The following is a 23,598-nucleotide window of genomic DNA, read 5'->3' as shown; positions in this document are numbered from 1 at the left end:
TATAGCAAAATAAAATGTTCAATCAAGAAAACCTAAAAAGTGAAGCTAGTTTAGCTAAATGGTGAATGGCATCACTACTTACCACAAAAAATAAAATATAATTTAAAGTGAAAAAAAAGATTACATTGGAATGCAACAAATTATTCAGCGTAAAAAGTTGTGTTGCGCTACCATTGAATAAATTTGAAATCTATAATTTTATGATTTAAAGTTTTATAAATCGAATACGAATTCAGTTTAGTGATTAGTTTTTTAATGCCTCGCTGTTTCCCATCAAATAAAATTATTTATAACTTATGTAACAGAAAACATGAAATAAATAATTAAACTTGACTGATTGATGGATGGTTTGTCCATTTAGTAGCATTAATTTATAGAAATCAAGAGGATATGCATTTTTCGGTCATTAACGGTAGCAGTTTACTGGATATTTTGAACATGCATAAGTGGTGCTGTGGTAATTTAGTTACTAATTTATTTATACCAGTAAGTTCATTTCAAGGCATTAATCTACATTAGTTTTCATTTCTAAAATTATAACAATCAACGAAAATGTTATATTATTGATCATGATCAATTGGTTGATAGGGCTGTGCTACCAATGTTTATTCCTGTATTTATGAATAATTAAAAATTATAACAATGTGTCATTGGATTGCGTTAGCACCTGGTTAACAATCTCTATAAGACAGTATCATCTAAATTAACTAGTTACAATACCTGTAATTTATATCGCCATCTATTTTTTTGTTAATATCACGATCTTATTTTTGCTTTAACAATTTTATTGATCTTAATGTAGGAATAAGCATTGAAGTATGACGTCAAATTTAAACCAATTTTACTGAATGCTCTCAATTTGAAAAGGATTCAACTATATATATATATATATTTGCATTATAGACAGGCTATCAAAATCAATTATTAGCGATCAAATTTTAATAAGCAAGTTATCTACCGAATGTGTACACGTCAGAAATTCAACCAGAATAGCCTAATAAAGATATTCTGCATCTATTTCAAAAGTTATCTTCCAAGTTTTTACATGGAAAAATTTATTCCAGTTGCCATTTATTCACCAGATATTAATTAAATTGAACGATGATGGCTACAGAACAATTTAATGATCAAAACTCAATCGAACCAGTACAGAATACAACACAATTAAATAAATCAACTTTACTGATATCTGCTATAGCATTATCCGTTATTAGCGTATGTGGCTTGGTGGGCAATATGATAGTTCTGATCTTATTTCCTAAGATTAGGCCCAAAAAACCTAATTTTGCCAAGATCCATTTCCAGCTACTATGGCATGTTGCACTAGCCAGCCTCTTCAATTGCACCCTAGCAGTACCAATGCTAATCCTCGATGTACTTCTCGAAGAAGATCAGCATTATATACCGTGTATTATTTATAAAATTACTACCGTCGGCTGTACTTCAGTGGTATGCTTTTGCTTTACAATGTTAGCTTTTGAACGACTGTTGGCTGCAGATTTCATTAAACGCCTTCATTACTATGCTAGATCTCACGAAAAAAGATTTAATAATAATCGCTTCATATTGGCTGCTTTATGGATCTGTACTTGGTCAATTCAAAGCATTAGCCTTGCAAGGATGCATTATCCGTCGCACTATCTTCCTTGCTATCATATAGTAAGTTTAGATAATAAAAATGATGCCCTTGAACTATCGATAAACAAGATTCAAGGAGGTCTTTTTAATTACTATAATCATAGGTAGAATGGTATCATAGAAAATTCTTGTGCATGTCCAAATAAATGGACTGAAAAGAGAAATTAAAAGCATTGAAATCAGTAATTGTTCTACTTTAATAGACCACAGTTTATTCTGTCATGTTTATCTATTTCAGTATTAATCTTAAACTTTATTAGGTTAACGTAAGAAATCACAAAATCAATCAAACTATCTTGGCTATTGTCCGAAAACTGGATATTGCAAGCATCATTTGGGAAAATTTTCACTTCTGGATTGCCGCTGTAACTACAATTTTATCATTTATCCTTGTAACTAGAAAAATTTCTACACATATAAGTAGTGCCGCATCATTACACCTACAGGATAACGATAAATTTGCCAAGATGACATCGAAAATGCGCAAGGTTAGTCTTTTTAGTACTGTACAGCTAAAATATTAAACTGTCTTAAAAATTATATTTAAAAACTGATATTAAGTAATAAAATTTAAGCTTAACTGAATAAATTATAATGAATAATATTGGTAATATATCGAATTAAATACTCGTATACTACAAGGAGGGATAGTGACAGTAAAAGCCATTAAAGTGTTACATGAAACTGTATCTCTTATTGATCGATAAATGCAACAATAGAATACATGTCTTTAATTTCATCTTTTCGTTATTTAATTAACGATTTAACATCTTTTACGTCTATTGAGTCTAGGATCTTCTAACAGACATAATATCAATCACGTAATAACTAAAACGTTGCGGTAGAATTAACATTCTTATTAGGCAATTTATGCTCCTGGAGATTATTCAGTGTACTTATTATTTGTATGAGATGTCTAACTATTATACAATTTATTGATTGTGATATCGGATATGGCAATATCAGATATCTAAATATGATAAATTAGACAAAATTCATAGCCTCAAACAGAAGTGTGTAAAATTTAAGGACGACAAAAATTTATTTAAAATTTATCCGAAAACTATCCCAGTTCACAAAAAAAAAATGATATAACATCGCATAATAAGCCAAAAATAACTATAAACACAAGATACAAAAATTGAATTACTGTCTTCATTCCGGAGACGATACCCTGTTGGTGCATCCAACAATAAATTAATAAATCGCTGGTTACTAGTAGCAGATTCATATTCGCCATTTTTTTTATAATCCAAATGACTACTTCTACGATTAATCAGCTACACGATGCAATTATAGATAATATCTAATCATATAAGTATTGAGAATAACAAATTTATTAAAAATGTCGATATCATGTACGAGTAAAATTTTGGCAGCCTTTTATCCTTTATTAAACTTTTTCAGTTGCTTGTAGAACTTTACAGTCTCTACAACCCTTTTAACGAATAACAGATTAGTTATGCTGAATACTTGCCATGATGGCATTTTGCTGTTTGTTCATATAGGATATAAATATAAACATATTGCCTACGTTTGTATGCAAGTTTTGAAGTATAAATACAGCTTACAATCTTGTGGCGCATTGCATTTTACGCATATTAAAAAAAAAGTTCAATTATAAGAAAAATTTTTACTAAATATAGTGTTGTTTTTGTAATTTTTATCCTAAAATATGAGTAATGATTATGGAATGCATGCAATAATACAAACGTATATGACGATATATGGGCTGTTGCATGTATATGTGTACAGTTTATTAAAACGACAAAGAATAATCCAAAGATTGTTATTTTTAAGTTAATTCTCAATAATATCGGATTTACGTAGGTAGGATTTACTTTGGTGGTAATCTTCTTGATCAGTTTTACTCCATTGACAATTATTGAATTAGATGATTTATGTGGTCGCGAAAGACATCCAGATATCCGTTTAATTACGATGGCTCTAACCGATATTTCATCAGCTATCAACCCAATCATTTACTTTGTTATGTATCAGAGATTTCGTCAGGCTATCAAAGCTTTATTAACATCGTTCATGAATTCATGCTTCGGTAGAAAATAAAAATGGTTCACCTTTTCTGCAAACTTATCCAATTTTCATATAGACAACGGCAATATAACAATAATGAAATCTTAATAATATATACTAGTAATGTTACTGTCCCATATTGGATTCTGGCAAAAAAGTACTGATTATTCTAGCAGTAATATGAGTGCTAACCCTCTATGTGCAAAAAACAACACCATACCTATACAATAACTAATTTTATTTTTTACAACAGAATTTTAAGTAAATTTACGCTGCGATATGAATTTTACACGATATATCTACAATGTGTACCAAAATGCTTCTAGAACTATATTAAATGTAACAGGGATTAATAAATTTCTCCGCAGCGAATGTTAGGTAGTACTATTACTGAAATTTATTTGCGATTGTAACGCTTACTGTTATACGATCCTATCTTCAGCTCTTACTGTAGTTAGCTCATTTGTCTGCAACTTCAGCCGACAATTTCGTAAGAATAAAAGTTACTGTGCTGCCATCAATATTTGAATTGCATATATATATATGGTCGTTAATTCTTCAGTTGTCTTTCAGTAACTGACGCAAACATATTTATCACCAGCAAAAATGCTGTAATAGAAGTATCTCGACTATACTAACTAATCTTAAAAATCTAATTCTGACAATTGATAGTCTTAGAAGAGATAGAATTTGAAACAGACTATTATTGCAATGTTTTTAGAAAAGTAGCGAAATAATTAATTAGCTAATAACAAGAAAATAATATAGAACATCCTGAGCTTGAAGTAAAGTAGAGTCCAACCCGGTATGTTCATTCCATAATTACATTTACTTCCATCTATTTAAGACAGTAAAGTCGTGCTTAATCGGGCTTGAATTATCAAATAAAGCACTTCTCATCAAATAGATAATTAATTATTACTACTCGTATTTATGCTGTACGTATCTATTAGCTCAAGAGATATTATTAACCTTCTATTATTGTCCAATACCATAGAGTTCAGGTGCTGAGGATCTTCATAATTACAGCACATCAATTCGTATCATCCTAATACCTTACTCAGTTAACCGACCACTATCAGTAATCGACAATATCTAATAGCAGTCTCTTGTCGCCGTGTGATTGCCCGTGAGGCTGTGACAATTCGGATCAGATAATAAAAACAGCTCCAAAGTATTTCATTCTTTGCACTAAATCGAGAGTAGAATCTAGGCTATAGTGATTAAACATTATCTAAATAATAAAACAGTTCGACAAGTGCTCATTGCCGAAATATGGTGTCATGGAATAAACTTTATTATTAATTAGCATTATATTATGATACGTTTCTGTTATTGTATTGATGTATACGAGTATAGCAACTAAAACTATACTATTGAATTTATTATACTGCCCTTAATTGCTCACTGTCTATAAAATCCAGTAATCAGTCTTACAGTAAAGATTGATGAAATCGTTTCCATAGCAACCTGATCAACCTCATTATTTGGATGTTTAATTAATTTTCATTGCGTTAGGGCAAATCTTCTATAGAGCCTAGTAGGCCATCATCGAATGTAATCTTATCATTTGTAACATAAGCCTAATTCCAACTGGATTATATCGATGCCAATATGGCAAAAAAGGAAGAAACTAAATTTCGCCAAGGACTTATTACAGATACATCGGTAAGGCTGGATCTGTATTTTCTTTCAAGCTACGACTTAAGACTTATTGTGATAACTAGGCGATATAGATTTACTATAGTTAGATTGGACATTGTAAACAAGCAACTCAAATTCCTTAGTTTTTTCCAATCCAATTACTTTCATACTGTGTGAGAATTCATCTCTCTGTCAATTATAAGGGCATTCAAGTTTTATTATCTACTTTTTCTAATTTCAAATCCTCTATACACAAATATAATGAACTGGATACCTTGGCAAATTTTTAAGGCAGTCAATGGCTAGCAATACTTTTTCATTTGATTTTATGGCAATTTATGATACCCTTCGCTACTATAAACATGAACTGTAATATATAATATTCACCGTTGCATGCATCAAATTTAAAAGTAAACTTTATTTCCATCATTTATTCCACTGGTATAGAAATTAAAAGTAATCCTACCATCTGTAGATAGGTTAATAGTACTCATGAAAGTATACTTATCTTCTATCATCTTCAATTGATGACACCGTATAATCTCAACGTACCAGTAGAACGGCTTTGACAGGCATTACTTTAAATTTAGTAATTTTATTGCGGATATCGTTCTTACCTTGAAGAGAAATCATGATCATTTTACACTTGCCACACTATAAATTCATAAATATAGCCAATACATCTAATGTCTCGATATTAAAAATTGTTAAAGCGATATCTCACTTCAAACAATAATCCTAGTCAATTAAAGCACATATTGATACTATTGACAGTAAATATATTGAAGAATAAAGATAATATCTTGTAGTTGCTCAGTCCTAGATCAAATCTAATGAGCTTTTAAATATATGAAATTATGACACCATTAGCTTATCCGAGAGCAGATGAAGGCTATGAATCTGACAAGAGACGTCGATGTCCAGCAAATTCATCTGGGTAATAGGTAGGACGCTAACTTAAAACTATAAAGGTAACATCGTAATCAGTAATTGAATGGAAAATAGGCCGATTAAATACAGTATAACCATTAAAAATATCCTCTGGTATCAGCTTAACATTATAATAAGGAATCTACAATTTCAAGAATCATATCACTACCATAACAGCTATGCAATCTCGATGATATGAATTTTAGTTCATAGCACTAATTTAATAACTTGCGCATTTTATTGGAAAAATTCTAGGCAACTAGAAGAAGTGAGCGACCTACGGAGATACAAATACTTGTCTATCCTGTATCTCAATGATAATAAGGTTTGTTAAGAATAATTATAGTAACGGCTACGCTAAGAAAATTTAGTAATATTATAGTTGAGTGCTATTATCGATTGATAAGAATGCCTGACTATTCCTATATAATTTGTCTACAAAATGTAATGCACATCTGTTATACCGCGATTATAAATGTAATCATAACGATCCATTCATCGCGATTCGAATCAACATTTTAATACTAAGAAAGAATAATTTGTACAGAATTCTGTCTTAACGATTTTAATTCTTACATCAAAAGCGTACTTTTTAATTCGAGTTGGCATTAGTAATGTAATATTTAAAGTTCAATAAATCAGATTTTTAAGACAGAAATGGTATAGCTTTAACATGTACTTGGTATGATATTAATTATAATTAATCAGTCGATATTGCTAATACATGATCATTGAATTTCTAACCTTTCCAGATTCGAGAAGTAGCATTTTTATCCCGCAATTATAATTTAACAGAATTACACCTAAATAACAACAATCTGAAAAGCTTAGCTGGCGGACTCAAACAGTTACACAGTCTGAAGGTCTTAGCGCTACATTGCAATCAATTAACAGAACTAGCTGATATTGGAAGTGAATGCAAATATATGAATTGTTTAAATTATTTAAGTAAGGACTTTGCCTTTCAACTTATTCTTATCATAAAATCACTAATAAAGCTACTACAGAACCGCTAATCAGGGAATTACTTAATTCACTTATTACTTTTACGACAGATCTATATGGTAATCCACTCGCCCATCATCCGTATTATCGCTATTTTGTTATTTTTACAATTCCCTCGTTGAAACATTTTGATCGAATCGGTAATGACGTTTGCTATATGCTGGAATGTTTCATAGTTTGCATAGTACACTACTATTCGCAGTAAGAAATGATGATGCTAATGCAAAAGAATCGAATTTATTTCTATAGAAGTATCTGAGGACGAAAGGAAAACTGTAAATGAAATTTATGATGATAAAGCTGAAACAATTCGCAAAAGTATTGCATTTGGAAAGCGTACGGAAAAGCAGGAAACGCAAATGCCTAATGAAGATTATTTAAATGACCGGAATCAGAGATATCCAGTCTATACTAATTCTCTCACATCAGATCGGTCAACTAGAAGAGAAAGTAAGTTTATTGGTTATATTAGAGATGCAATTCATTGCATCACCTGGAAAATCCTTAACGGTCATACGACTATATAGTTGTTGAACTCGAATAGCAATGTACAGTATGATACACGGATGTAAGTGCATCGCCGCACTGTAAATCCAAGTAGAAAAATCACAATGATCTTCTTCTAACTTATCTTTATACTTAGTTACTCTAAGTGAAACAAATACCCTTGAAATTTTAGAAAGGACGAGGTAAATGCTTTCCAGATATTATAAACTTAAGATAAAGTTAATAATAAGGTCGCTTCAGTACTAAGCATTTTGTTTAAAGAAGGATAGGGGCTAGGGTATTGATCATTTCACTTTTAATAGAGAAATGCAAAAGCTGAACGAAGAAGCTGCTGTGACCAAACGCTCTATGAAAAGATCAGTTATGCAGTTTTCAATGTTTGATTGGTCAGGAATCAAAAAACATGAAGAGATCCGTCTCGGTGATGATGAAGGAAGTATCCCAACAATTACGACTGTAAAAATCAAGTAATCATACTGAAAGAGCTATAGCGAAACTAAACATTACAAATACTATGGATGCCATACAAATTTTGTTAGTACTTGAAATTATATACTGTCCAAATTAGTATATTGTGTTGTTTAAGCTATCGTGTTCATCATACTGAACGTTGTAATATCAAAATATGTTTTCAATGCATTGAGTAAGAAACAAGGTTGCATATCAATGTGTCGTTGTTGTACTATTCTTTAATTTACAGATTCACCAAGGCCATTTTTATAATAATGTCCGCAATTGTTTACTAATCTTGGTTGTAGCAATTTTGACAGCATATATACAGCTAGCTACCACTTTAACATCACATTTCACATAAAGATTATCTGAAACAAGTTAAATTACGATAAAATCCTTTTCATGTATATACATACTACATCTATATACTCACATATATATATGTATATATGATTACACTTATCAATAATTGAATAAAGTTTAAGAATAAACCGATTTACTTCATTACATTAACCAAAATGACAGGAATACAGATGGTCCTATATTTACCACATAAACATTTTATCGTACATCAAGATTTTTATCTTGCAAGTATGTTAAAGCTACGCACTATAATAATAGATCTAGCTTATACAGGAGTTATCATAGCACCTACTTAGTTTGATAAGGAAAATATTTAGATGCGTGCATTCACATACACGCATATATCTACGTATAGATTTCCTCGAAGTACGAAGCCGTACTAAAGACAACAAAAATTAAACCGTTAAAACTAACAATTTAAGTAAAGAATAAACTGGATGTATATTTAAATACGAAGTCTAACTGATAGTCTTCAGCACATATGACCAGCTTGAGTTGGTTATAATTTTGCTATAATTTCCCCATATAAATTTTGGCAAAATTTTATAGCCGAGTATTATTTTAAAAAAAGTCCATTCATTTGGAACTATACTTATTCCAAATACAAATACCAATGTAGCAAGGTAACAATGCCAAATTATTGTGCAAGCGCATTAAATTTCGGTGTATTTTCACGCAAAAGTTCAAGTACGCCTCTAGAGTAATGCAACCGACTTAACAAGTCAGAGGTACATCCGTTGCGCAATATGTCACACATTCTGTAGGTCTTCATACGAGACTTTTTTCGAACAACTGATACACATTCCAATCTTGGGCATATAACAAGCTTTTTGTGATCTTGGAAAAAGTTTATCTAGTAGCGCAACAAAAATCCCACTATTAATTCAAGAAAGTACTGTGTGTAATCGAGTATCCGCCATGAGTCATTATTTATTACCTGAGCAACACCATTCGATAAAAGCATGCAAATTGCGGTCTCAGTTCGAAGCCAAGAGTAGACGTATGGCAAACGGCAGGAATCTAATTCAATAAATGGCTTCCTTCCGGACTAAATTTATATATAATTTATGATGTCAATGTGAGCCTACAATAATATCTCTAATAATGTAACGTACGAATATGCTTACTAACCTGAACCAGTTTTTCGTCCATGTATTTTACAAAATGATTAATAATAGCTAATTTCTTTGTTATTAGTTGTACATGCTTCTCTTCAGCTTTGACGGTAGTTGTACATTGTTCATTACCAGAGGAATCAATATACTGAAGATGGCTGTGATTGCAAAAGGTATTGAGTTATTTTAACGGATATTTCGCTTAAAAGATAGTACGTAGGCGTTAGCAAAGTGACTACAATAATCTTACACTCTATCTGGAGCAAGGATAAGTCGAGCGCCATCATTAAAGAATACACCATGACTACTATCAGTAAGTTGGTATCCAAAGCCATACTTATCGGAATAATCAACCCATTTACTGATCCAGTACATGGGATCCATAGAAGGCGTAATACCTTCATCTATGTAAGATAGGGTTAAAAATTAAATTAAAAATAGATATAGCAATGTATCATCATTAATGCTGAGAAGGCAAATTATCGAGAATATTTATTAAATTTATAATGGAAGAAGTATAACTATTTTATGATGTATGGTTTCAATTTGCATCATAAGCATTTCTTAATTACTTTGACAAGTGCTATTGATTTACCTAAAACTTTCTCTGAAATTTCAGTGAGTTTATTTGTTGAAAACTTCTTTAGCAAGGCAATCAAATCATATTGACTATAATCGGCGACTGCATCTATAAATGGTAGTAATTTATATGGCTCTATATTAATAACGTGACTAAAAATAGGATATGCTATATCCTTACCTGCAAACGGTGAAAATTTTCCGGCTAAAAATGTTTTAGGTATGTTCAAATTCATAACTGGTTTTGCTTTATCAGCAACGTTTTCGTCCTTGTTAGCTGGTTTAGCGTTTGGTTTAGGGTCAGCGGACTTAGCAGTAGGTCTTGTTTGAAGTTTATAATTGACTTCATGGAATGGCTGTCTGCTACCTTGTACTGTAACACATAAGTATGAACGGATTTAGAATAAATAAAAGGCTAACTGGCTGGAGTTTACAAAGATGCAAACGTCACAGTATGCGATCATAAGACAATATACCTAGACAAGTGTCAGCAAAATTAGGCTCAGCAACAAGACAACTATGGGGTAACTTTGAGGGAAAGTAACCCGATGTGAAGAATGCATGATTGAGGATTTCTGCCATGCTAGGTCTTTTCTCAGGATTGGAATTTAATAATTTGGTAATCAAGTCTCCGGCATTTTTCGATATACTCGATGGCACCTGGAAGTTGTTATCTTTAATTCGTCTGTAGGTTTCGTGTAATGTTTCAGTTTCAAAAGGTGGTTTACCAACTAATAGCGTATACCTTGGCATTAACAATAGACAGCAAAGGTATTACTAACTATTTATCATAGCAAGCTTTCTTAAAATATGGCTAGTACAGCAGTTATGAGTGGTTGATTTTTTGATGCAAGAGTGGATAAATACTACTATTGTGATTAGTTGTACTATGATCGTGTATGCCTTACATGATACAACCAAGGGACCATGCATCTACACCAAAGGAATGGCCAAGTTTCTTTAAAATTTCAGGAGCGATATAATTTGGAGTTCCACAAAGGGTTCTACGTCATGATTGGAAAGGAGAACATTGACGATTACTATACTATTGGCTATTAATGGAATAGTAACATTTATTTGAAGGAATACTTGGCGTGGTACGTCTACTGTAAAAGTTTGGATTATTTAGCTACCTTTTTCGTTCGCCATCATGCTCAATTTGAGCTGCTAGCCCAAAATCTCCTAACTTTAGATTTAGGTCTCCATCGATAAAGATATTAGCTAATTTTAAATCTCGATGGATGATTTTCAAATCGTGTAAATGTTTACATCCGGAAACCGCTTGTGACATAAAATAGCGAACTTCTGCTTCTGTCAGATAACGACGCCTTTTCTGCAATTCATATAGTGACTACAGAGAGAAAAGATAGCCAGAGACAAAAATTATTCATACACCAAGTTCATACTATTTTAACTTGTATGTTTTTTTTTTTTTTAATGGTCGGTGAAAGTTACCTTCTTTGAGCATAATTCTAAAACAATGTAGACGTTTTTTTCATTTTCAAAATTGGTAATGAATTTGACAATGTTAGGATGGTTAATTGTTTTATGAATGGCAATTTCTGAGGCCATCTAAGGAAAGACAAGTAGATTGTCAAGTTTATCCGTCTAAACAAGTGTATTTGTAATAGAGAATAAATACAAGTAGAATTTTTATTGCTAAAAGATTGTTATTGACTGCAGGCAAAAGGATGACTTCGCTTACCTTAGAGCGATGATGAGCTTTTACCAGCATGGATTTGGAGACAATTTTGCCAGCATATTTTTGATCAGTTTTCATATCAATGAATTCGTAACATCGGCCAAATCCACCCTGAAATGTTGGAAAAAGAAAATGGATACGGTCAATTGACAAATTATAACTTGAAGGGAAGGGGGCAACAGTCATTTAGAATCTTCATGACAGTCTTTGCGCATTTTTTATTCCTTTCGACGACTGCCGCTGCCAATTGAACAGTGTAACGAGTAGCAAAGTGCAAGGCATTCGAGTTGATAATAAATTAATGTCAGTTTGAGAGATAGAAGAAGTAAAAAGTAGTTGCAGTACACAAGACATTGAGGTTGGTGGTTGAAAACAAGTTTGCCCGACTGCATCATGTAGATACTGTATGAGGCAAAACCGTTATAACCAGGAAGAGAAAAAATTTGAAATGGTTGCTTGTTCAAGCGTTGGATCAAGTTGAATTTTTCAAAGAGCTCCTAATCGCTATTACTCTCGCTACAAGTGCACCTAGCAATGCAAAGTGTCTTACTAACTGAATGTTTGACTGACTGAAACTGCTTGTAGACAAGAAAAGAGAAGCATTTGTCTAGCCCTTTTCCTACAATCTGTTGAAAAGTGTCTAGTGTCATCCAAGTGGATTTTTTGCCTAACCTGGTTGACAACGTGTAAAAGACAACTGCTACGTTCAACTTGTTGTCTCAAAAGAAGTCAACTTAATCCAAGAACTACACAACACCATCCTTCTTGGAGTATAAAAAACGACAGAGTCAAGGATAACGAAATGGAAGCGTAAAATCCATTTCAAATCAGACTGCTGTTGAAATCGTCATAGCATTACCTTGCCCAGGAATTCTCCTTTCCTGAAACGTTGGCCGGTTGACGGCACCGTAATAATGTCTTTGGAATCATCCGTTTTAGACGACATGATTAACACCAAGTACTTGTACAATACTGTTGAAAGTTCTATCACTAGGAAATAGGAGTTCAAGTTAATGGACTTTCTTGTTTTTCTTCCTCCTTGTTTGCAATCTTCACTCTGGACGCCACCACTACTTGCAGTTTGCTGGAATGAGAGAGAAACGCCGATATTGGTCAGTTTAAATTGGGCAGTCAAGCTACTGTTGATCCACTGAGGTTACTGGCTATCAACGGCTTTTAAATTCACCTCTTCAACGGTGATTGGTTGAAATGGACGCTTGCGTCAAGAGTCCTAACGGTCGAAGGCCGAGTGATCACGTGGGTTAAACTGAAATACGATTGGATGATGATGTCCACCAGCGACGCCACCTTGTATTGATTGGATTGGACAGTACACAGTGTACAGTAGTACACACCCGACAGGAGATGGACTGTACACTGTACACTGTACTGGCAGGCACGGGTTCAACTCACTCTTGTACAGAATACGACTTAGTCGCTGGTACCGTATACTCAGACAGACGGACTTTTCTTCTCCTTATCAGCCGGTCAATATCCAAATGTAGAGACCAAAAGTAGCTGGTGAAGATGGATCTTCCGCGTCGGTCTTGTAAATCACCAGTACTAATGGAAATGACATGGACAATCTTGTATGACTGTTTTCAAGCACAACTTAGTAACGGAAGATTGAACGTAATATTACTTGGTGTAGAAAAAATATCTCCATTCAAAATCGACCATCTTTGCTATGCGATCCAGTCGGCATGTCTGTCCGTCCGAAGAGGGGTCAGGTCCCTATTCAGTTCACTTCCATCAGTTCCATGGGACAGAATTTGCCAAGTGCCACGTGCAGTACAGACAAGACAGTCTGTACAGTACAGTACAGGAAAGCACCCTGGTCCCAAGGTTCCGCTACAGTACACAGTACTGTACTGCAGCTTTGCTGTGGAGAAATTAGACTCTCCAGTACTGTACTGTAGGTTGGACTTGCTGTACTGTACTGTACCAAATTGGCATTGCTGAGTTCTTAGGCTACCACAAACTATACAGTACAACTTATCGAGTTTGGGCCTGATTGAGCATCTACTGTACAATTCTATGTTTTCCTATATTCAACTAATGCACTATCGTTTGCATTACTTTTTGCACCATTTGATCTATATTCAAGCATTCTGTATAGTACTTATTTAGAATCAGGAACGAAAAGGATCACGCAGTACAGTGTACTGTACAGTACAGTACTGTACAGCACGGCAGCCTTACAGTACAGTGTACTGTAGATCACGTGGAAGAACTTGGATGATGACAGTGGAAAATTCTCACCAACTCGCCCTTTTGATCGTGAGCGTGCGCGTTGAACAGAATTTCAAAATGAATTCATACTGTACTGGCCCCAAGCTGCACAGTGTACAGTTATGGTACACCTGGCGGTCTTTCATACTGTACTGTACTCTACACTGCACCCATGGTTGTGTGTTGATGACAGCAATGGTGTCCAAGAATTCATCATTGTGCAGTGTGCTTCTAGCCTTCTACTCAAATCGGTCTTGCTGAAAGGATTTGTAATACAAGTGCGCTTGCAAGTCCAGTTTGGCCTATAGTATCTGCTCCTGGATGTCCAGTACATTGTACTGTACAGTCATGGTTTTGTACAGTAGTACGATACTGGACAGTACTGTACTGTACGTATGCAGGCCAGGAACCAGTGGACACTGTACTGTACACTGTACAGTACAGTACAGCACAATGTACTGTGGTAGACCGATGGACAGACTTCTCTTTCCAAACCCACGGTCTACTGACTAGAGATGTTCAGTGTCGATTTGCGCAGGTCTACACTACAATCCATACTGTACACTACAGTACAGCATACTCTACTGGTACAGTACTAAGTGCCAGCTGGAGCGAGTCAAGATGGGTCGGGTAGTCTGCTAATCGAGATGGTGTTGTGGGTGGAAGGCAGAGGAGGAGCAATCCACATCGTCCAGTTTCCCTTTTCCTGCGATCGAGAATTTGCAAAGGCAAAGCGATTCCATTCCAACTTCCTCTTGTGTGTGTGTATTAGGACTGTTAACAAAGGAGGATTCCCTCCATGTTTATCCATGGACAAGCTGACCAAATTTGAGCAATTTATTAATGAGAAATTAAAAGGCGATTTAACGTAAGTTCAATCACCATCGACTCCATCGATGTTATCCAAACGATCCATCATCAGTGCCAGTCCATAGGCATCCATAAAGCTATGGACGGCCATAATCAAGTATTCGTATATCATTCATTGCTAATAGCCCGTTGAAAATACCAACGAACGCAACGACAAGCAATATTCAACAACATCCAAATAGGGATGGTCATCACCAAGTATTCGTATATCATTTATTGCTACTAGTCTGTTGAAAACACCAACGAACGTTACGACAAGCAATATTTAATAACATCCAAACATGGACGGCAATAACCAAGTATTCGTATGCCATTGATTGCTACTAGTCTGTTGAAAACACCAACGAACGTAACGACAAGCAATATTCAACAACATCCCAAACATCATTTGATCCAAGGCTTATTATTATTACTGTAGATGAGCTAGCTATTCATGGTGATTGACACTTTCAACCATACTCGTTCAATCATGGCTTCTCCAAGGCCGATACTACTGTACTTCCTGCTACGATAATCATAGAAATCTTCTGCTGATATCAGCATAGCACAAGGATTCACTTCCTGTGTCGTAGTCAAGAATGCAACGCAATGCAGATTGGATGATTTCGCTCATTGCAGTATAGGAGAGAAATGGAACAAGTTCTTGTTTTGCCTAGTGTTCCACACTCTCTCCATGGTCATGGTGTTGTTGAATTGAGCTTGCAGTGTTGATTGCCATGGGCTACACGAGATCATGTCCTACATGATTGATGGTGCTCATGGTAGACGGCATTCAAAGTTCATCAGTAATGCTCCTTCTACAGTACTGACTTGATGAAGCCCATAAGGTAGTTAGACTAAAGATGGTGTCCATGCTAAAGGTGATTTAACAACTGTAATGGCTAGACTGATTGAATGCAATGACAATACACTTGCAACACTCGTTATTGCACGGCATGATAAAAGTGCAAGTTATAGAATTCTTACAACAACGCTAAATTCAATAGGTTACTCCTTTTGGCGATACTGCTCAAAAATGAATGTCAACAATAAATACAGTAGGATTAAAAATGTACCAAATGTTTGACAAAATAAATAAACGACATGTTCTCTTCTGTGCCTTTATTCCATCGATAAATGAATGATTGTCATCTCTCAATTTCATTAGCTTGGTCAACGAGCGTCGGGAATCTGTCTGCCAACAAATCGCAAACTATCTGAAATTGCGTCAAAGTATTGAAAATTTACAGGTACATTACAAATGATTGACGTCGATTTAATGGATTGCAAAGATCATCTTGCCAGTTCCATTTTTCGTTGCAGTCGATACTGACGCTCAGGAAACGTTTATGTACAGGAAATATCCACTATGTCTCAACCGAATGTTTTAACCAACCCTTGACCATAAGTTTACTTGCTAGTTATTAGGTGAAGATGGCAAAACGCTACGCAGCAAGGTTGATTTAGGATGCAATTTTTATGTCCAAGCTAATGTGTAAGTCATTGACTTTCTTATTTTGACATTATAAAAATAATCAAAATTCGTACAGTAGATAGCTTGCATGATTCACCTTTAACTACAAAATGAATGCTATAGAATAGTGTCATGTAATGCTCAATCAGGAAAGAATGAAAGGATCTTAATGGTGTAGTCTTACTCTAGTAGCTTATAAAAAGTTAGTCGAAAAATGGAATGTCTTCATGTCCAGAAACTGAATGTGTTCATCAATACTTTGATAGCTAGCGATAAAAGAGTCGTTCTATTATAATTATTGCTTGCTTTTCAACTCTTACTTATCAACATCCAATAGCAAGTATGCAAACTGTGAGGATAGAATTGGAGCAAAGTACATATTCTCCACTACATTAATTGATACTGTACTCGTAATTATAAAACTACAATTTTGAACATGCAGTAATTTGCCTTAGTCATTTTTAAAAGCAAAATTCCTTCCCTTAAGAGAACTAATCCAAACTATTTTGCACTGTAGCAACGATACATCAAAAATCTTTGTGTCCGTGGGTTTTGGCTTCTACCTCGAACTAACTTTAGACGAAGCTATAAAATTTATGGGTAAAAAAATCGCCCACTTAACTGAGTAAGATAAAACTTTCCTTACCTAACAATTTTTCACTTAGCAAGCCGTGTTTGTCATAAAGTAATAAAATAGATCACTGTAGTAGATTGTAGTAGCAGATGTGCACCATAATGGATATCAGCTACTAGCTATTATACGATATCAGTACAATATATACTACAGGAGCGCCTTAAAGGAATTAAAAATACTGCTTTCGAAAATAATTATGCGATTGTAAAATTGATATCGTTATCTTTATCATCAATTACTGGCTATAACATAAATGATGACAATACTTGGGAAAGAACTGGTGCATATTGGTATCATATACAGCGTATTAATTATAGAATCTACCTTATGTAGGATAAATCAAAAATTAACAGTGGAAGCATCTAAAATCAAAGCCAATATTAAGATTGTATTGGAGGTAAAATTGTAGTTGAATTTTGGGGGCTTTTTATTACAACTAATCATCCTATGTTTGTGGTCCAAGATATAAAGTAATGACTTAATGAGCTCTTTTTTTCCGTATTATTTTGCAGAAATTAGCCCAATTACAAATATTAAATGATGATAAACCATCTCAAAACATCCACTGGTAGTTTACAATTTGGAAAATCTACTATTTCACGTGTAATCAATTGAAAATCAAATGAAAGTAAATTTTTACTGCATTGGTTCGATGTGAAAGACGAATGTATTCGAAGATTAATTTATTGACTGGATTTTCCGTGCTTTATAAGTAGTTGTGGAAAAAAGGATATAACGATTTTGTTCCTAGCAAATTTGATACTCTATCGATGACTGGTTATGGATGTTGCTCGATTGTATATATATATATATACTCGTACCTATGTAAGGACTACACTTGCATAGCTTCTCTTAATCTCTAGTAGGCTTTTGTGTAGTAATCATAATGAAATTTGCAGAATTTTTTATCAACTGTTTAAATTGAAAAATAAAACAATGGCTGATTTGAAAACAACCAAATATCGACTGTTATATTCTACGCCATTTTATGATATCATTGATTGCTTATTTGCAGTTAGAACTCGCTTGTCGTCGCGTTTCACATACAATTTTATTGATTTCTGTCTTATCCTATACTAATAAGAGCATCGTTATACCGTAAAAATTATGATAACAGTTATGGCGATATTTAAAGATGCTAGTTGTGTATCTTTAGTGCTCATTCACATGTCACGATGATCGAGAATGACCAATCGCGTTATTACTACGGATATCATTGTAGTAATGATGGATACAGTAGTTATATACAGAAAGAGAGAGAGAGCAATAAGTGATTCAAGGAGTAACAAGCTAACTATAGCTGAGTAATATAACGGAAGACACGTTCATTGAGACTATGTTAAGATAAAAATTACCAACAACTCCTCTACTTATTAGATTCTAGCAGTGTTTTTTAAAAGCTCAACATTCAAAATCAATATCAACAGTAGTAATTAGGTTTGTCATCAATACCGATAGTATAATATATTTTGATATATCTATCTGTTGTATAATTTTAAATAGCTTAGTAGCAATAAAACTGAATGATTAGACAGTAATAATTGATAGACTTGAGGAAACGATTCAACTACGTATCACAATAGCATATCTATAGTTCAAATGAATACTTAGTGTCCAAGTTATGGCCGTATTTTTTTTTAATTAATTCTAAAATAATAAACTTTTCTTTTAATCTGAATCACTGAATATAGTCTCAAATAGATATTTATTAAGATGTTTCATTAGCACCTTACATACAATATCGGGTTGTTCTATCATAGACAGATGAGCACTACCAGGGATTACAACAACGTGACCGTTCTTAAATTTATGTTGAATTTTTTGTATCTCTTTCAAAATTAATGGATTCTCTTCTTGACCAACCAAAATTTGTATTGGAATATCCATATTGTAGATTCGTTCCAGAATGGATTTACGGTCAATAACGGCGCGACATATTGTAAAAATTCCTTTAATATTGGATGTTGGTATCGATTCTAAATGTTTTCGTATTTGCTGAGGGATGAGAGGATGATTTTCTTTTGTCTTTAAACTCAAGCAATTCTCAACGATACCGTTAATGGTTTCGTGCGATAACTTTCCCATTTTTTGAACATTAGTCATTAAATCATCGTATAACTGTTTCCCCTTAGCTGGCTCTTCTGATAACGGAGTGTTGAGGAGCATGATAGCCATAACTGAACTGGGATGCGCTAGTGCTAAGTGAACACCGATAGTTCCACCAACTGAAAATCCTATAATAGCGAATTTGGTTAATTTTAAATGGCGTGTTAATTGCCAGATATCATCAGCTAATGTTTCTAGTGTGCACAAATGATCAGGTATGTGACCGGATAAGCCGTGCTCCCATAATTCCACCACCACGCATTGATAGTACTTGGATAAAAATTGACATTGCGATCGCCATAAATTTTTATCCCATAGCAGTCCTTGAATAAATAGCAGTGTTGGTCCTTGTCCGCATATTTGATAATGTAATTCAGAATTTTTATATTTAAAATAAGTTGAGGTCATAATTACATCGGCATCAAACAAAGTAAAGCCAAGTAAAAATCAAATGATTCTGTAACGTCGGACTAAGTTGAACACTGAATTCCTTGATGATGGATACTACTTTATCGGTTGTAAATTATTTACTTTCAAGGCACTACTTTAACAATAAAAAGCATACAGTTGACGTCGATGCATGTACTTAACTCTCAATGTACATGAATATAATAGAAATAAACATACTGGTATCTATCCACAAATCTTTACCCACCATTCAGTGGATATTATCATTGAAATCAATAATGTATGGAATAAAAAAATGACTCAATTTGTTGAAAATATGGCTTAGACTTTAAATAGTAATGGACGCTATTTTAAAAAGTGAAATCAATATATTCATATAGAATAAATGAACCTTCCTTGAAAGAAATTTACAAATAAATACAAAGAAAAAAGTAAAATAGAGTAAAAAATAAATGCAGTCAAAAGCAAGATTGATTACATGTACCGCTCAATAACAATCATTCTATTCAATTGCCGTTATCTAGAGCACAAAAACAATCATATCTATTGATATCTTAATTAATACAATGATTCTATCATTTTCTATCACTTGCTATTTTGGTATCGCTATCAATTAACTAGAAAGATTAAATAATAATACTGTTTATGACTAGCAAGCAACTCTATACCAACAGTTAGCGATCGTCTCCCTTTCAATATGATTGGCCTAGTTAAAACGTAAACTTAGTAATATAGATATTTCGATTTTCAATTTCATCTTTATATCTACAAACAATCTATAATTTGTTTATTTAATCTAGAAAGTGCTTCATTACTACATTAAATATCGTTAATTATGATATTAAAGCAGGTGAAAAGTGGAAGTCTGTTTCTTTGTTATTGTCGTTGATTGATATCATGAGATATTTTAATTGAAGCAGGCAGTACAGTAAGTATTCTTTATAATGATGGTACTTATGCTACTATAGGGATCATTCTGCTTCGAGAAAATGTATCTCATATACGACGAGTGTGCTAATAGTAATGCAAGTTCTTTGGCTACCAGGATATGGAGTTATTAATCATTTATACAGTTTGTCTACTTTTCAATAACTTCCGATATTCACGTTTTATGTAACTACCGATCGAGACGCTCTATTCAACATTTTCTATTTACGTATTATATTTAAATAAAACTAAGCTGCAATACAAAATATTGATCAAGTTAATTAACGTAATCTAATTCTAAAGAGCAATTTTTGACTTCAAAAATGAATAATGCCAGCTAATGAATTTGACCCGATAATTACCGTATTCCTTCCTGTTATATTGCAGCTTACTGAAACGATAGCGACTAAGTTAGTCCTATAAGACATTGACAGAAATAACTTTAAAAACTAGTTCTTGAAGTCATTTACAACACCAAAGCTGAAATCTTTGAAAATTTTATTGCCATCAAATGTTGAATAAGCTTCCTTTAAAATAATCAATAATCATGATTTATATAGAACTAAGAAGTGATGCTGAGATTAATTAAATGTTGATTAAGTTATCGTAACTAGTACAATATTGAAATAGCGTTGACCCTCACCAAAACAAATTTATATTCTCGTCATTATTATTACTCTTCGTATAAATATTGCGAAATGTTATCCAATACATTCACAATAGTATCTAAATTACTTTGGTCTAAAATCTTTTCAGCAAAAGTACCGTTATTCCATCGATAACTGCAATCCCAATTCTTCCTATAGAAATAAAGTTAAGTAAGAATTCAAATAAAACGATTAATAATAAACTACTACTGGCAAGATTTTTATTGCATGGTTAGTCTTGAATATATATTAATAATATTATTGGAACTTTATTTGTGGTACTGCTTAAAACTGTCATTAAATAATATGCATTAATTTTAATACCTCCCAATTAATTATCTACTTCAAGAAAACATTCTTAAATGGTAATCAACATCATGACTACTACATTAAGGTATAGAAAATATGCATGAATTAAAAAGAGTTAAGCCCTGCTTAGCAGCTGCAAGGACTAAAGAACTAATATACGTACACGATAGCGTCTAATTTGTCCTAAGAAAAGTATGAGAATATTCATTATTGAAGTTTGATATTAATCCAAGACCATTTTAATACTGATATTAATTTAAGTCATATCTAGACTTCGATCAAGCGATATTAAAAAGAAATAAAAGTATCATTTCGAATTTAACATATTTCCATTGTAACTTAACAAATAAATTAAATACGACCCAGCAATTTCCAGTAACAAAAAACACCTGAAAACAGGATTAATTAAATATTACCAGATTATTATTATCTAAGTTTATTAACCACATTTAGAGCCTTTTATTGCCACTATATTTCTTTGGTGTATTGTAAAAATGATCACCTTTATTTCAAACATGTAAATGGTCAAGATGACATAAATTGCATTAAAATAATTTATAAGAAAAGCGATGGCGTCAATTTAAATTATTATCGTTTAGAATTTGAGACAGCTATTGACTCCATTATATCTTACTGAACAATATCTTTGCAGAAAAATAGAATAAGAATGTTATTGATTTCTATGTTTCCATATCGCAGTGCATTGTATATTGGGAGTTAATAGCTGTTCAGCAGTCAGGGTGAGATGCTACTTTTATGTTGTTAACTGTGATGTAGACGAGAGTAAGCCCAGGCCAAACTACCCAAGAAATTAATATTTATGTAATGGACACAATCTATTACAGCTATGAATTTTCATACATGGTATAAAAGCCAACTTGTAATGGTATAACCGCAGATAAGGTATATTTTACAGAGGCTATGTTTAATAAGCACTTCGAAATGACTATTAAACTCTTTCGCGGATTAAACATTATTAAAATCCAATAAATTAATCACGGATAATTATTACAGTAGGGGGAAACGGAGGTTTCAATTCTATGTTTGGTGTGTGTCATTACTACGGCAGGATATGCGATTGCTTTATGCTAATTGTACCATAAATATGACTGACTTGATTTCCTTGTAAAGTATATAAATTGATTTACAGAAACGCATTAAGCTACTTACGTGTACGTTAGTAGAGATGCGGCTGGTAGATACTATTTAATAGATGCATAGTATTGCCGTAAAATGTTAAACTGGTTGGAATATTAAATCATAGACTATACCGCTAATCAATCAATGAGCTAAAGATTATTATAATCAGAGATGATATGAAATCCTAACGGCTACTTGATTATTATCATCGAAATACTTATGTAGCCTATTATAGCATGTTACGGTGCCATGCTCCGAAATAATAATTGCTAAGTTAATTAAAATATCTCATTTAAACTATTGTTTGCTCCAGTAGCTTATTAGATATTAATGTTTATTCATAAGTACATGTTCAATATTGTTGACATCTGGGAGCTAACACGCTTAGTCTGTAAACGTTAATTAATAACACCTTAAGTGTAAGATCAATTACTTTGCAGAGCCTTGAGGCTCTAGTTGCTATACTAGGATATGTATACTGTACAATGTAAGCCGCTATTTCAAGAATATTCACAAGTGTACCATCGGCGAGACTACAACAAGCGGAGCACTAGCTTAGCTTCTCAGTTCCAGTTAGTCATTTGCAGGATCTTGTGACTATTATTGCTAAGAATATTCTTACGTTTTTCTTTCGTACATTTTACGACTAAGGTTAACGAAAATAAAGTAAAGTATTTAAACCTATTACTCAACAGTAGTTTTTTTGTGTAGCTGAAAATTAGTTCAACTACGATAGGTCCCTAAGTTAGTTGGAAACACAAGTACTAGTGAAGATAGTGTTTAAGACCCGGTTTCTTGTTACAAAGAAGTAGATNTGTAACATAGCAATATTCTATTTAATAGTCTAAATGCGACATCAGCATATCCTTAATAGTTATCTTTTATGTTGATTATACTAGGTG

The 23,598-nt window shown here is 33.2% G+C and overlaps 5 protein-coding genes across 5 annotated transcripts; 3 read left to right on the top strand and 2 right to left on the bottom strand.

Moving 5' to 3' along the window:
* Nucleotides 1-1,104: 1,104 nt before the first annotated feature.
* Nucleotides 1,105-3,705, top strand: TRIADDRAFT_60048 (uncharacterized protein; the record flags this gene model as incomplete). The annotated part of the gene is made up of 3 exons (XM_002116079.1): nucleotides 1,105-1,659; nucleotides 1,899-2,126; nucleotides 3,469-3,705. The coding sequence occupies 3 exons, from the start codon at nucleotides 1,105-1,107 to the stop codon at nucleotides 3,703-3,705; spliced, it is 1,020 nt and encodes a 339-aa protein (XP_002116115.1).
* A 1,581-nt stretch (nucleotides 3,706-5,286) lies between these two features.
* Nucleotides 5,287-8,229, top strand: TRIADDRAFT_60047 (uncharacterized protein; the record flags this gene model as incomplete). Its single annotated transcript, XM_002116078.1, has 8 exons — nucleotides 5,287-5,340; nucleotides 6,187-6,260; nucleotides 6,502-6,571; nucleotides 6,999-7,194; nucleotides 7,302-7,391; nucleotides 7,501-7,701; nucleotides 7,895-7,940; nucleotides 8,061-8,229. 8 exons carry the CDS (start codon nucleotides 5,287-5,289, stop codon nucleotides 8,227-8,229), a joined length of 900 nt encoding a protein of 299 aa, XP_002116114.1.
* A 982-nt stretch (nucleotides 8,230-9,211) lies between these two features.
* TRIADDRAFT_50801 (uncharacterized protein) lies at nucleotides 9,212-12,916 on the bottom strand (the record flags this gene model as incomplete). The annotated part of the gene is made up of 11 exons (XM_002115986.1): nucleotides 9,212-9,427; nucleotides 9,512-9,622; nucleotides 9,706-9,847; nucleotides 9,940-10,093; nucleotides 10,450-10,641; nucleotides 10,745-11,013; nucleotides 11,177-11,272; nucleotides 11,402-11,619; nucleotides 11,724-11,840; nucleotides 11,974-12,081; nucleotides 12,830-12,916. 11 exons carry the CDS (start codon nucleotides 12,914-12,916, stop codon nucleotides 9,212-9,214), a joined length of 1,710 nt encoding a protein of 569 aa, XP_002116022.1.
* A 1,933-nt stretch (nucleotides 12,917-14,849) lies between these two features.
* TRIADDRAFT_60045 (uncharacterized protein) lies at nucleotides 14,850-17,731 on the top strand (the record flags this gene model as incomplete). Its single annotated transcript, XM_002116077.1, has 5 exons — nucleotides 14,850-15,070; nucleotides 16,220-16,301; nucleotides 16,473-16,546; nucleotides 17,493-17,556; nucleotides 17,672-17,731. 5 exons carry the CDS (start codon nucleotides 14,850-14,852, stop codon nucleotides 17,729-17,731), a joined length of 501 nt encoding a protein of 166 aa, XP_002116113.1.
* A 1,096-nt stretch (nucleotides 17,732-18,827) lies between these two features.
* On the bottom strand, nucleotides 18,828-19,673 carry TRIADDRAFT_60044 (uncharacterized protein; the record flags this gene model as incomplete). Its single annotated transcript, XM_002115985.1, has 1 exon — nucleotides 18,828-19,673. One exon carries the CDS (start codon nucleotides 19,671-19,673, stop codon nucleotides 18,828-18,830), a length of 846 nt encoding a protein of 281 aa, XP_002116021.1.
* Between the last annotated feature and the right edge of the window lie 3,925 nt (nucleotides 19,674-23,598).

This window comes from Trichoplax adhaerens, genomic scaffold (genome assembly GCF_000150275.1).
Source record: "Trichoplax adhaerens TRIADscaffold_13 genomic scaffold, whole genome shotgun sequence".
Classification (NCBI taxonomy): domain Eukaryota; kingdom Metazoa; phylum Placozoa; class Uniplacotomia; order Trichoplacea; family Trichoplacidae; genus Trichoplax; species Trichoplax adhaerens.
This window is presented reverse-complemented; position numbering and strand designations above follow the sequence as displayed.